A 15,446-nucleotide genomic window follows, 5' to 3' on the forward strand; every position below is an offset into this window, starting at 1 on the left:
TTAAAACTTTAAGAAGTTCTGGATAGATTTTTGTAGTATTTGACGTAAATATATTGCATTTTATACTATGATTTCTTAGGTTTGTCACTCACTGAATATTCCAGCAAACGCCAATTTTGGTATTACTGTTTAGTTTACTTTGGGTCTTCTACAGTAGGCAATAAGAAGTATTTCAGGAAACCAGATTCCTCTGAGGTTATATATATATATATATATATATATATATATATATATATATATATATATATATATATATATATATATATATGTATGTATGTATGTATGTATGTATGTATAAAACGCTGATTGTCTTAATATTTGTGAATATATAAAAAGTCAGTGTGAAATATATATATATATATATATATATATATATATATATATATATATATATGTGTGTGTGTGTGTGTGTGTGTGTGTGTGTGTGTGTGTGTGTGTGTGTGTGTGTATATATATATATATATATATATATATATATATATATATATATATATATATATATATATATATATATATATATATATATATATATATATATATATATATATTTATATATATATATATATATATATATATATATAAAGGTATGTTTATATTTAAGGCTGTGACCTTATCTCTCATACTCATATATTGCACTCTTGTAAATCTCTGCTCTGCATATATGGATTTCTCTGTAGTTGCTTTCTTTCTCAGTCTTTGGTGTCCAAGAAAGGAGTTTTCAGCACTACCACCAACTTCTGCTTCGATAGTCGAAAAAAAACGTTGCACGGTCTAGTTTTTTTGGCAGATCAGTATCTCTCTCTCTCTCTCTCTCTCTCTCTCTCTCTCTCTCTCTCTCTCTCTCTCTCTCTCTCTCTCTCTCTCTCTCTCTCTCTCTCTCTAAGTATCCTGCATTCTTTCGACGGTTTTAAGATTTTGGTTCACGAAGAGCTCTGGAATTCTCGTGCGTCTTATTACCGGTAGTTCTCGCCCAACCTGTATGAATATTCCATACATGGGAGTGAGTGCGTTAACCTGCTCTCTAAATGAGAGCCAGAGGTCAGTGTCGCAAAATATCACTTATTAGGAAACATGGGATGCTGCACTGCGGGATCCGGTTTGGTCTTGCCGTTGATCTGATACTTCGTAGACCGTCTATATGTATTTTACTTTTGCGTTTCTGGTAATGATTTATAGATTTAACTCACTCACGTGATATTGCTGTTTACTATTATGCCTTCTCGGTAACGCCACTTTCATGAGTGCCTGGAAATTACATTTGATCGTGAAAATTATGAATACAACTTATATTTGTTTCCGTTATATAGATCCGGTGTCCTGTCTTGCGTAATTTACCAACGGGTTTTTATTGGTTCTTGGGCTGGAAAGTGAAGCTGAAGTGATTCATGCAGATAGCGGTATCCTCTCTCTCTCTCTCTCTCTCTCTCTCTCTCTCTCTCTCTCTCTCTCTCTCTCTCTCTCTCTCTCTCTCTTCTTCTTCTTCTTCTTTCATGTAAATGATTTGTGTTTTGAGTACTATGGTTCTGTGAGCAAATCTGTATGCATGTCGAAGACAGCTTTAGAGTAATTAGAAAATTTGTTAAGTAAAGAAAAATACCTCTGAATTAACATATAAATTCTAGACAGACCAAATACTTTTACTAAACTAATATATTAGACGGTTTCAAGTTCCTTAAAAGCTACATATTAAACTATTTCAAGTTCCTTAATCACTAAGTCCTTTTTTTGCACATCAAAATGTATGTTTTTCTAAATAGTGTTCACTATATATAGATATATATATGTGTATAATGTTTTACATGTTATTCTCTTGATTTGGTTACTTGAGAATTTATATCTTAATTTTTTAATATAGTTGTTGTACTCTCGTGTCATTATCATCGTTATCCTTAATATAGTTGTATTATTGTACGATAATGTACGGTGAAGCATTACCGATTGTTTTTATCACTACTAGAGAAGACACTTACTGCTTATTTCCACTGAGACAGAGCAAATATCATATAGAAATCTTGTTGCTACCGTAATTCGTTCGTCTAGAATCTAACTCTGGTCATGACGATGCCATCTGGTGCATTTTGCGCTAAAACTTGTGTTTTTTGAACTGTTATGGGAATAAGTGTACAGTAACGTCATGTAAACTGCTGTAAAACAATTGTTTTCTAGTGTTTCACTGATTATGCTGAACGCCTGTCTGTGCCTTCGCTTCCCTTCACCTTTGACCTAAGGAGGGAAGGGATGATGCACCATTCTGGAATTAAGTCTTCACGTTTCTTTTCCTCAAGGATGTTTGATTAAATCGACTCATCCTGACGCACCCATAGCACCCCCAACCCCCTCTCTCTCTCTCTCTCTCTCTCTCTCTCTCTCTCTCTCTCTCTCTCTCTCTCTCTCTCTCTCTCTCTCTCTCTCTCAGGTTGTTAAGGGCTTCATTACCGGCCAGTTCAGGAACAGATTTAGACCTAGTGATCGAAACTTTATATGCGTTTCCCATATGTTTTGAAAAATCGTCCTATTGGATGAAGTAGTAAATTTTAGAGGCACTTATAGCTTTGTAACTATCTCTCTCTAGCTTTGTAACTATCTCTCTCTTATAGAATACAATATTTTTTGTCTAAAAATCAGCCTCTGGAAACAATGTAAAGTGCGAAGCCGGAGCCTCTAGACTTATTGTTAAAAGTTTAAGTAATTTGGACAGTGGGAAAGGCAGACCCGAGAATGAAGCACGACCCTCAGAAATTATGTCTCGCTGATCATACAGGATTACGTGAATGATCCATAAATGTTTAATTGTGGAAACGTGAGCGAGCATGGCATTGCAAGACCAAAAATCAGCCAGATAAAATGCTAATGGAAAGGAGGAAAAGAGAAATTTATTGTGATGTGTACTCTTATGTGTAAACATAGTATACATGCTTGTCTCTTTTGGTTGCGCCAGTGGACAGGAGATGTGTATATGAATACTTGCGTCCCTGCTTTCAGTTAAACAGGTTTTTATTTTCCGTGTAGTTACATTATTTAAAACGATATTTTCCACTACTAGGGCATTTTCCCTTAGTGGGTGTGGCTCCAGAGAAAAATTATGGTAAAATTTAGTACTAAATTCACCCTCAGGGTGGAGTTTGGGTGACCCTCCATACCTACTTCCTCCTTACGTAAACTGGGCCAAATGCCTTTCTTGCACTTGGTCTTACTCTTACTTTATGGGGTTCTGCTATTCTGTCATCACCTACTTTCCTAGATTTCCCATAATCCTTCGTCCTTTTTGGATGCAGTTGGTTTGTCAGGCAAATATCTAACATCTCTTCTCATCTGCACCACGTCCACGCATATTCAAAACAGCCGGAATATGTTATGGCAACTTTATACTGTAGGATTAAGGTTCCTGGTCTCTTTCATAAGTGGCATCACAAAGAATAACGGAATCCTACAGGAGCCTTATATAGCCCCAAATTGTTTGTGTTTTCTCGGACAGCAGTACTTGGCATCCAACTAAATAGGTAATTGTTGTGGGGCAGTTAAAGCACCGTAACGTTACTACTGTGTCATTTTGAATGGCGCTTGAGTAAATCTCAGGAACAATATTTAAAGCGAATATTTCTTTCCCGTTGTTCAAGTGACCCAAGAACCCTTTGTAGTAATAGAAAAAGTGTTTCTCAGCAACAAAGATTAGACGTTTCTGTATTTGCTGTGGCTAGAATTTGTATTCATACCACAGAAATTATTTAATATATCAAGCAAATACGTAGTGCAATTGTAATTTAACGAACGAGGAATAGAGAAGTGGAAATCCCATCTTAAATCCGACATAAGTTTATCATGATTTCAGTTTAACTTTAGTTTTTAAACTCAAATGAGGTAGCCCTTATCGCATTATTACGCGTCACACTCCGTTTATTTGAACTTGAACCTATTAACTTCTGTTGCTTATCTACCCATTTTATCGTAACGATTATAATTTGTCAAGTGACTGGGCCTGAAATTGGACTTTTAAGAATGCTGTACAGTATTTCTTTAGTTTTTGGTTATTTCATTCGGTGTGGCTAGCTTGGTTTTTAAAAAAAAAAATCCCTAAGGAAAGATATATTCAGTGGCTTGTTTACAGATATTGTTGAAGCTCGGGTGTGGGAAGATGTAACCCTATCCACGCACACACGAAATGGGAGGGTGGGGACGAGTTATGGGTGATGAATAAGCGCCTTTGGGTCTTCCTCATTCCTTGCGCATCGGCTGTGCCCTTTGTTTCATGTTTCCGCCCCTTGCTTTTTTTCAGTAGAAATTATCTCAGTTTTGTGTACAGGAGATTTGTGCTAGCTTGCATAAAATGCTGTATAGGCCTAATACTTTTCGCATTTTTATTGCTTTGGAACCCTTCTCCTTCCCTTATTCAGTTTTCTTTACATTCACGGTTTGTTTTCTTTTTTATTCTAGTTTTACTGTATTTCCGACAAAGACAGTTTACGTACTCCAATCATACTTATTATTCGTCCCGTTGTTCTTAGCGCGTGCGTTTGCCACAACATCGCATAATTGACTGTAGAAACTTTTCAATTCACTTCCTGTTGTCAAAATATATCTTTTGCGTCAGTGTTAGCAGTTGACGAATTGCTATTTAAGGAATCCTTCGTAATATGTTCGGTTCAAGGAAGTATGATTTTTTTCCCGTTAAGGGATTGGCGTTAATTTCTTTGCGATGCAGTTGTTTGATGGTACATTATAAAGCTTTTCAAGAGGATGCTAGAAATGAAGATGTAAGTAAATCTTACGAAAAAGCAACCGCTCTTTAAAGTATCATCCTTGACGAGAAGTTTGCTAATATAGTATGTCTATAAACGCGTTGAGGTGATAACCTCATAAATATAGTCATGTAAGCCACTTATGCACCACAGTACGGACTTTATGATGTCCATTTTCTATTTGTAAATAGAAAAATACAGTCGTGATGATTCAGTCTTAAATATATTTAGTGCTAAAATCCTTTTCGGTGTAGTATTGCTAATTTGTTATATGTTATTGCGTTCTCCAGTTTTCTTCCGCGCTAAAATATTAACGCTAAAATATTCGTATCCTCAGTCGTGGGTCAGGGGCAATGGGTGACTCGGTGAAGGTTGCCGTATCATTTGGAGATTTTTCCCTGTTAATTGTATTTGTGGTATAGCGGTTTGGCGCGTCCCTGCGTCGTCTTTGTTGACTAGGCTGCGTTTTGTAGATTTTTTTTTCATCGTCGTGTGGTTTGGATTGTCAAAAATTTCATTATTTCCGCTTCGTTTTTAAATAAGCTACAAGTTTAAGTAAGGCCTGGAACTTCCATAAAAATGATTGCGCATTTCTGTTATATTTTGGTGCCCCAAAGTGTTTTTTCTTTCAAGGTTTTTACTAAACGAACGCACCCTAGCGTTCAAAGGAAGCTCATTTACCCACGGGGAAAATAACGCAGATGATTCGATCATATCCCTTTGAATAATAAACGAAAATAGATAGGTTGTTATCATGGTCTTGTCGAGAACGTATCCGGGTCACGTTCCCGTTCCAAGTCAGTCAAGTCCCATGACTCGGGGGCGGTCTTAATTGTTAGGTAATTCATACCTTCACTTTTCAGTTATTTTGCCTTTTATTGATGTTTTTCCCGTTTTTATTTATATCTCTTATTAGTCCCTAGAAAATTGACCAATTATACGTTATTTAGTGTTTTTTGGGGTATTTAATTATGTATGCAGTATGCTGAAAATAAGTCATTACCCTGAAAAATGACATTTCCTCAATAGAAGTGATAATTTCTCAGGGGTTTTAAAGACTTAGGAATATCTGGCATATTATTGGTAGTATGTTCTTCGTTGCAAAATCGAAGACTCTCAAGATTCTTCGGCTGTTAGTCAACAGCAAACTCCATGAATGTAGTATTCCATATTAACGTTTTATGTACCACTTTTTGTTATTGTTATTTTTAGATTAAGATTGTCTTTTGCAGACACAAGTTCTTCTGCAATTGAGTAGACTAATAATGTGGAATCGACAGTTCAAAAATCAGTTTAACTTAGTGACATTATCTGACATATGACAATATATTTCTCTCTCTCTCTCTCTCTCTCTCTCTCTCTCTCTCTCTCTCTCTCTCTCTCTCTCTCTCTCTGCATAGATTCTGTGAAGGCAGTTAACCCAGTAATGTAATATCAGGACATACTTGAAACCTGAAATTCAGTTTTTTATTTTTTTTTTACAGATTATAGACTGTGAATATCCATAGCAAAGTAGATTTTCAGTCCATTTGTTAACCCTTTTGCCAATGCTTTATCTCTGTATACTTTTATCTTTTATTTTCAGTCAGAGATGTGGTCTGACAGATGAAGATTTAAACAGAAGATGGCGCTCACCCAACCCTCAGTTACATCCGACCATATGTCATTCTAAGGTACAGTTTTATGTTATTGTTTTTGCCACCACTGTTACAGTGTAGATATATATCATACACAAAGGAAAATAAAATGGTTTTCACCCACCTGGAAATCAAGGTCTGTAGGCTTGCATGCATGGTGATGCCAGATAGCCTGATATTTTCTGTATGGCTAATTTAGTTGAAGGGTTTGTAAGCCAAGTAAATTTACAAACCAAGTACTGTACTGTGAATTTATTTTATTTGCGAATATTAAAATTTTAAAATTTTTTTTTTCTTTTTAATGGTTGATGTACATAAGTACCCCACGTTGTTTAAAAAAAAATATCATAACCAGGTGAAGGTTGGTTTTACATCAGAAAACTTACTATAGCAAAATCCTTCCTTATGTAATCCACAGGAATGTGAATTAATGTAAATACTTGAGTCATTTACCATTTTGTTTTTCCCATTGTAAATATTCTTGAAATTGTCTTTTTATAGAATCTGTTTTATGCAGTAATGACTTTTGTTTCCAGTCATTGCTTGAGTACCTCGTGCATGTCGCCAAGCAAAAAGTGCGAGTATTTTGTGACTTCCACGGTCACTCAAGGCAGAAGAATGTGTTTATGTATGGATGCTCTCGCCTGCAGTCGTGGTGGCCAGGGGACAAAGACACTCCAGATAGTCCTGATTTCATGGTAATTATTGCACTTGTATTTTCTTGAATGACAGCTTTGATGTGATGATGTTTGTGATTGCTTCGAGGTGTTTACGTGATACAGCGCATATTCATTTGGATACTTAAAAATAAGCAAGTTGTGGAGAGAGAGAGAGAGAGGCACACCCAAAAAGGTCCCTTCTCTCCAAAATAATATTCTCTCTCTCTCTCTCTCTCTCTCTCTCTCTCTCTCTCTCTCTCTCTCTCTCTCTCTCTCTCTCTCTCTCTCTCTCTCTCTCTCCAAAACATCATAACAGAAAGAAAACAGCTACATTAAAACATTAAATTTTAAATTAAAATCTTTATATATGGTTTGTGTATGTGAGTCAGTGGAAACGTACAACATGTTTTGAAAGTTAGAGGTTTGCATTAAAAAGTTTATGAATATAAAATACATTTGGCAGCATGTGGCGTTTGAACACAAGAAAAGAATACGTGTGGTAAAATGAGAATCCCTTCATCAGACAGCAAAACATTCAGTAAGCTTCAGTAGATTTATGATAGGGTAGCCTTGACTTGACTGCAAGGGATTACTAGTAAAGATGTGATAGAGCTTGAAATATCTTATGATGTAGGTTGCATAAAACATTTTTTTTTAAATTTCCACTCCATAGAGGATAGAAGAAATTGAGTAAACTAAAGTAACTTACCAAACACTTTCTTAGACTAACCTAAATTCTACATAATGACAAAATTTACTTAGACTTATAATTGGTCTGTAGAGACTAACCATGCTGGTAAGTCAGGATTGGATTCAGACTCAGTATGCAACAGAGCATTTGAACACACATCTCGATCATAATAAACTTTTCCTTGTTTTGTTCATTTGCTTAGATAAAGTGCTGTCTGACAGATGGTGCTCTTATTGTTTTCTTTTGCCAGGCAGTAGATAATTGTGTCCAAAAGGGCAAATAAAGTAAAACTATAATATAATAAAATATGTTTAGATATGATTTAATATATAATATATATCATTGTACATTTGCTTAATAAGCAAGCAAAATTTGTATGCATTTGATAATTTTCTGTTTATATTTCCAATTTTCAGCTGCTGCCCCGCTTGGCACAGAATTGTATGGGTACTTTTTCCCTGCGAGACTGCCACTTCCAGATAGAACGGGCAAGGGAGGCAACTGCTCGTGTGGCAGTGTGGCGTCAGTTTGATATTCCTATGTCCTACACAATGGAAGCATCAACATGTGGCTGTGATCAGGGACCCTATAAGGTTTGCACGGTAGAATTTTGTTTAATGAAAATATGTGCTATTTAAACACATAGCTGTTTAAATATATATTTCATTATTGGTCATATACATTATCTTTGTACTTGCATGTTTGTATTTTAATTATATATATAGTCAGTGTGTGTGTATTTATGTGTATATATATACTGTATATATATCACACATATCATCGAAGGAGCTAACTGAATAGTGGTGGTATACACCTTGAAACATTATGGCATAAGAGCAAAAGTAACATAAAAAATCATTGTCATAAATTTTACTAACAATAAAAGCAACATACAGAACATTAAAACTGACCTTAAAGTTTTCCATTGCACATGTAGTGTGGTTTTGGGAATCACATTTCAAAGGTGACTATGAAGTCACTCAAAAAAATGCAACAAACGTAACATTCACACTAATTTTATGTAGGACTGCAAGGAAAGATTGAGTATGTTTGTGGAAAGTGCCCATGTTATAAAATTTCCATCGTTTGGTAAAGCGTACCAAAGGAAGTCTGTGAAGCTGATGTTATGGGACTAGGTTTTTCTCAGAAACCCACATTAATGGATTTATGGAGTGCAGAACAGCAAACAAAACAGCAAAGTGGAGTATACTTTTGAATTTTCAAAGAACTTCTGAGATTTTCAAGTGCTTATCTCTCTACTTTTGTTACTTTACAGAACTATCACCTTAGTCCAAAGGAACTCATAGAATCAGGTGAAGGATTTTGTTTGGCCCTTTCATATTTGGTATCAACACCTGAGGTCCTTAATTCAAGATTATTGCAAGACTCAGAAAGGTACGTAAAGAGACATTTTTCTTCTATGTTTGTGTACATTTTAATCTAGCTTAGTATCTGTATTCCTGTTGCATTTTGGTGTTTATTATGATAGACTTGTTTGCTTCACTTCATTTGTACAATACTGTATGTGATTTCAAAGAGCTAAACTCTTTGAGACAAGATTGGCAGTACACAGTAGTCTGTAATCTAAGTTGTACGAAAGTTTTTTGTTGCTTTTATGTAAGGTAAATGTTTGTAACTTCTTGTATTACTTTGAAATGCATCACGTTTGTTAATGTTAAGTGCGTACCATATAGTGGGTTTCATTGGTTGTCTTTTTACCGCTGTAAATATACTGTAATTCATCTAGTTACATTGTATATAAAACTCCTGTAATTTTGCCAAGTATTTTATAGTATTAGTTTTGTCAGATAACTTAAAGTATTATTATTAAATATCATTACTAAATATAGATCAGTTAGTGAGGTGATTTACACAATACATACAATGTGTCACTGTCCTGTGTTGTTCTATGTACAGTACAGTACTGTAGCACTACATTTCAGTGCTTTTTTTTTTTTTATTCCTACCTACAGTATTGGATCTGGTATTCAAAATTTAAAGCAGAACATCATCAGCATTTATACAAGTATAAAATTTTTTAGATAAATTTTAAATGACTGCATTGGGTTCAGGTAATTGTTACTCAGTGAAAATTCAATTAGTCGTGAAAGTGGACATTGGTAAATGGTGTAATGCATAGATATAAGTAGTACAAAAATACCCTAAAAACTTTCAATATTTATGAACATAGTTATTTACCTATATAAATTACTGGTACATAAGAAAATTTTTTGTTTCATTGGTTGCATGATCAGTAGTGAGCAATTGTTGCTGATATGCAGATAAGAAATTAAGTAAATCTTGTAGTCAGAAGAAGCCTTTTAAGACTATCCCACCAGATAGGAAGCATAATAATGGTGGATTTGAAATTTGAAAGTGAAAAAGCAGAGAACGAGAGAAAGATTCAAGCAAAGAGGAAGGCTTAATATGGTGATCCACCAAGATACGTTTGGTCCTTGATGACTCTATACAGGGAGAGAGATTAAAAATGCAAATAAAGAGCCAGGAGGTAAATTTTTACAACAGGAGCAGGAGTAACATAGGAATTAGATATTTAAAAGCTTTATAATAAAAGATAAATGAAAAATTGAGGCTGAGGCATCAACACATGAAATTAAAAATTAAGCAAGCTATCCCCCTCTGGTGGATTTCTTGCTTTAAAGTAGGTAGATACTAGCCAGAGAGGAGCTTACTGAAGAATGGTCTTCAGTATGAAACAACCTGTTAATTTTCATATGACACATAACCAGTTAATAAATCCTAATGCTTTGGGGTATTGCTGGAAGTATAACCAGGAATTAATCAGAGATAAAAGTGTGAAATAGGATATTTAATTGATGCACTACCAGTAATTTATTTAGTACCATGACTGTTCCCTGTAGTTTAAGCGTTATCATTAAAAATGTTTTGTTCTGTAAACTAAGCTCTTGCCTGGTTCAGTTTTGTAATATGAGTATTGATAGTAAAGATTCTAATTTGGATTAAAAATTATGCATATTGATGTTAAGGTTTCCTTGTCTTGGTGCCTGAAGCAACCAACTAAGCAATTGTTTATAGCATTACTTGACACAATGATTTTAGAGCAACATAATTCATACCTTACTATATACCTTTTGTGTTGCATTTCAGAGTGTAATGTTGACTTGGGGATACAGTATAGCCATAGTTATTTGGGACCATTTTCCCTTTAAGACCTTAGCAATTTCATTATTGACCAGGGAATGAAGTTTTGAAATTTGTGAGCAGGTCATCATGACAAAAGAAGGAAATTAAAATTTTGCATCCAGTGTCAGAAATTATTTTCCATTTCATTAAGTTTTAGATCCAGGAATGCAGTCTTTTGTTTTAATAGTCTTTAAACGAATTAAAACAAAGATTAATTGTATGTATATCCATGTGGGAAATTAATTTGAAATTGTTCCATGTACAGTAGGTAGGAGTTGATAGCATACAGTAATTAGACATTCATAGTTATTCGTACCAGATGTCCTTAGTCTTGTGGTCATGTGTAAGAACATAACAGTTTTTCTTTACTTCTGTCAAGAGGCATTACTTAAGAATCCAGGCAAAATTGAGTAAGAATTGGAATTTGAATATAAAATTTAGGTCAAAGGCAAGAGGACCATAGCACAGTGAAAATCTAATTCTTTGCATCTTGGAATCTGTTGAAAAATCATAGTTGTTGCATGCATAATGAATAATATTGGCTGTACATTGTGCAACTAGTATTTATATAGTTTTAAATTACTGTATATTAAGTGGTTTCAGTAACAGACATCACTGTCTATGTTCCGTATAATTTTAATCCTTTTTGTGTCTTGCAAATTATGATTGTAGCTGAATCACATATTGTGCTTTCTTGATGTCATTCAGGGTTAATGCACTGCTTTTATTGTACAGTACTTGATTATTCCTTAATTCCAGTGTTAATCAAACATGAGTACAGTACTGTTTCAGTGTGATTTTCTTCCTCTGTGCAGCTTTACTTTTCTTGTGGTCTTAGTCCAGCCCATGTGTTGTAATTGTTTGAAAATAGATACCCATTTTTTATTACAATACCCGTGGTTGTACTGCTTTCATTTGTGGAACTGCAACTCATTTTACTGTCCTGGAAATTTTCCTAACCGTGCATATTGTGTTTCCCTTTATGGCTTTTAGTTAAAGCTTTTGTTCTTCATGACTTCTTTCTTAGTGGATTAGAAAACTAACAAATATATATTTATGATTTTTCAACACTGAGTGCAGAAACAATTTATTTTGAATTTATTCAAGGTATGTTGTCAGTTAGGATCTGTCACTTGGAATACCAAAACAGTTTTTTAGACAACCATTCCAGAAAAGTTTGTTTAGTCATAAAACCTTGTCTTTTCAATAAGATTAACAAGCACCTACTTGACTCTGTGCTATATAGAGTCAAGTATATGCATTATTATAGTGTTGTGTGTGCCTGTAAAGAGGTCTTGTTAGAATACTGTCTGTGCTAGACTTCCCTCCTCCCATCTGTATGCATTGTACTACTGGATTTCAATAATTGATAGCCAATTATGTTGTCTGGTAATTTTGGAGTGAGATTTTCAAAATTATATTGAAACACTTCAGTTCTTGAGGATTTTTAAGGCCTTCTGCCTTGCTTATTTAATAAGCTAAATAATGATAAGTAAAATTATTAATTAATTCTTTCATGAGCATTCTATACAGTCATTGGCAGTTCATGGTTCTTTGAGGTGTCCAGTTTTGTGATATCTTCAGTTCAGTAAACCCTTATGCAAAAAAATTAATTAAAAGCTAGGTCTTTGATTTTCTATATTTATGAAATTTGTCTAACTAGTGTTCCTTGCCTACTTTTCTCTGTTCATCAATATTGGTCACATGGAAAATATTTTATTGTTCCCTTTCATGGTCTCCAAGTACAGTAGTTTTAAGCTTCTGACTGATGGCTTTCGTAATTGATTTGTGTGCAGTGAATCTTAACATTGAATTGCATATCACAGCAGAACCTGCAATTTTTTATTTTCAAACAGAAGATTCTGTTTTTATTGGCCTTTCAATTGTATATTTTCTTACATATAATCATAAAGAAAGTGAAATGGAATATCAGTCATACTGTATTCATATTCCATATGTTTTTGTGATGACTTATCACTAAAATATTATTGCATTTAAATTATTTATTCCAGCTGTCTTTTGCATTCTCACTGCTCTACCTAGAAATTGGTCCTTTACATACCTAGCATTTTGTGTACAGGCTAGTTGCTAAATCATACTACTGTACGATTTGTTTTCCTTATGTATGTCATATAATTATGGTCTTTTGTTATGTCTGTCTGTCAATTATCTGGAATGGATTAATTATCTCCAGTAGACAAATTAAACTGACAAGTTCATACATTGTTGAAAAACAGCCTGGATTGTTGCATAAACTTCTTTCCTTTATGTACACATTGTGGAAAAGAACTAAATATTTAGAATTAGAAGCCCTTCATCACTAACTACAGCACGAAGAAAGTCTGACATAGCAACCAGTATTGTCTTTTCTCTTAGCTATGATGATGATGATGGTGTTGCTGGCACTGATAGTGATAGTGATGATGGTGAGTAGTTGTCAGGGAGATAAAGAAAAGAAAAGTAAAGAGCCTTGTGATGAAGTCATCCGGAGAAGTGGTTCTGTATGCTGCTCTCTCCAGGTAAAATGTTTCCCAACTGCCATTTTTTATGGCCATGAATGGTTGTGTTGTCTTTAAAAAATATATATATATATATATATACAATTTCCTTGTTGTCTGAGGGTGTGCATTGCTCTTCAAATCCAAAGAATGAACATAAAATTTGTATTTATTAGGTGGTGGTGATGGCAGCTGTAGTTTTATTATTTTATTTTAAGAGAAAGCCTTTTGGTGAAAAGTCTAGAGAGCATCTTGATATTATAGAATGAAGTAACTAAGAAGTGGGTCAAGAGAATAAAGTTGTTTCTCAAAAACAAATACAGTAATCATGTATGTGGCGTGAAGAAATAAACTAGAAAGGGATTTGCAATAAGTGAAGAAAATATCCTATTAACAATCATTATTCATCATTGGTGATCCCATATTGTACAAGTCGTAGAAAGGATGAAAGTACATATGGATAAAATTTAAAATTAGCTATTAGTTATATATTACAAAATGTGAGGTTGTACAGGTGGGTAATTCCATTCATTTTCATGTATCACAGGTGGGTACAGTAGGTACTTCAGAGTATGTTAATTGATTAAGGTGTTAAATTACTTTGCTGGGTTTATTCATGAAAAGTATAGAAGAGGCAATATGCATTCTTCCTTCTCATGTTTGGTCAAAACATGCATCCACATGGGCAGAATTTAGTTTATTTTAGATATTTCTACTTGTGACCTATTCAGTCGCTACAGTACAGTACATTGAATTTAGTCAAATTATCTAAGAATCTTAAATCTCTTTGTTACCCTAAAAATTCTTTAACCCAAGTTTAATTGGTTTCTTTCCTATAGGACATATAGCCCAACACTTGGGTCATTTCCTGCTATAGTATTTGTCTTGGTTATCGTAAGGGATTTAAAGTGTAAACAATATAAACTTTAAAATTAATTATATTTGAAGTTAACATTTTCTGATTTCCATTATCTCTATTAGGAAAATTTGATTTCATTACACAAAACGTTTTTTCACACAAAGCCATTAATAGCATGCTGCCTCGCTTCATACACATATGTTTACTGATACGCACTTATTTCTTTCCTCACTTGTCGTGTATCATGAATTAAAAAAAGCCAGTGGGGGAAGGGATGGAGAACACACACTATATGGCTAATGGTTTTACATGAAAAACAAGTTTGTTATATAAAAAAAAGAGTTTTTTTCTATCACAATCCCATTTTTCACGAACTGCCCGAATAGCATTTTAGGATGAATGATGGAGACCAACCCATTCAGATGAATTGTCATAAACAAGGAAGTGAGAAATTAAAGGCAAAAAAGGATTAGCAGACTGTCCATTTGAAGGCCATCTGTGTAGGCCATGAGCTTGCAAATTAATGGGTACTAATTCAAAAATAATTTATAAGAGAAAGAGGTTGAGCACTTGTGAGCAACCAGTGGCACAAAGACAAGTACAGATGATGGGTATTGAAACCTGTGATGAGCAGTACAGTAATACCATAATGAGGGGGATCAAGGTGTATGTCTCTCCCCATTGGTAGTACTATACTGTACATGACTCAACAAGCAAACATATAGATGTTCAAGTTACATATCTAAAATAGAACTTAGTGTTCCTGCTTGAAGGATGGTAGCAAGCTGTGCATTATGTTTAAAGACCAAAAAAATGGGAAGAGCATTTACCTTCTGTGCCTTCATCTTCATTTATGAAAAATCAGTACGTCAGAATAAGCCCTTGCACTGTAATTAGCATACGTCCGACTCATAAGAAAACTGTATTCTTGAAGAATGGCTTCTTCCATTTCGTTCCCTGAATGAAGGTTAACTAAGCAAATTAGAGTAAAATTTTTGAGTCTTTTGGAGATGAAACCTGACTGCCCTGGGTGGGCAGTGCAGAAGGTTCTACATCTTAGGAAAGAAAACTTGAACAAAGGAAAGTCCAGCGGACAACCAGTTTTTTTTTTACTATGTAACAGGGCTGGCTGAGGGATGGAGCTAGTGACATTCTTCAAGAAGTCCATTTTTTACAGTCAAATAAGTACATTTCCAGAAAT

General features: G+C 34.4%; 1 protein-coding gene across 5 annotated transcripts in view; it reads left to right on the forward strand.

Annotated features, from left to right (window-relative positions):
- Nucleotides 1–15,446, forward strand: part of LOC136832575 (cytosolic carboxypeptidase 1-like) — a 198,322-nt gene that overhangs the window by 170,663 nt on the left and 12,213 nt on the right. For 4 of the 5 annotated variants that reach the window (XM_067093648.1, XM_067093646.1, XM_067093649.1 and 1 more), the window contains 4 exons: nt 6,322–6,409; nt 6,910–7,071; nt 8,140–8,316; nt 9,000–9,118. In XM_067093648.1, the coding sequence (XP_066949749.1) occupies nt 6,322–6,409; nt 6,910–7,071; nt 8,140–8,316; nt 9,000–9,118 (546 nt within the window). Of the gene's footprint in view, nt 1–6,321; nt 6,410–6,909; nt 7,072–8,139; nt 8,317–8,999; nt 9,119–13,264; nt 13,408–15,446 lie in introns of all 5 variants that reach the window. The other variant, XR_010851263.1, reaches the window with a different exon arrangement.

Source organism: Macrobrachium rosenbergii, chromosome 50, assembly GCF_040412425.1.
Source record: "Macrobrachium rosenbergii isolate ZJJX-2024 chromosome 50, ASM4041242v1, whole genome shotgun sequence".
NCBI lineage: Eukaryota > Metazoa > Arthropoda > Malacostraca > Decapoda > Palaemonidae > Macrobrachium > Macrobrachium rosenbergii.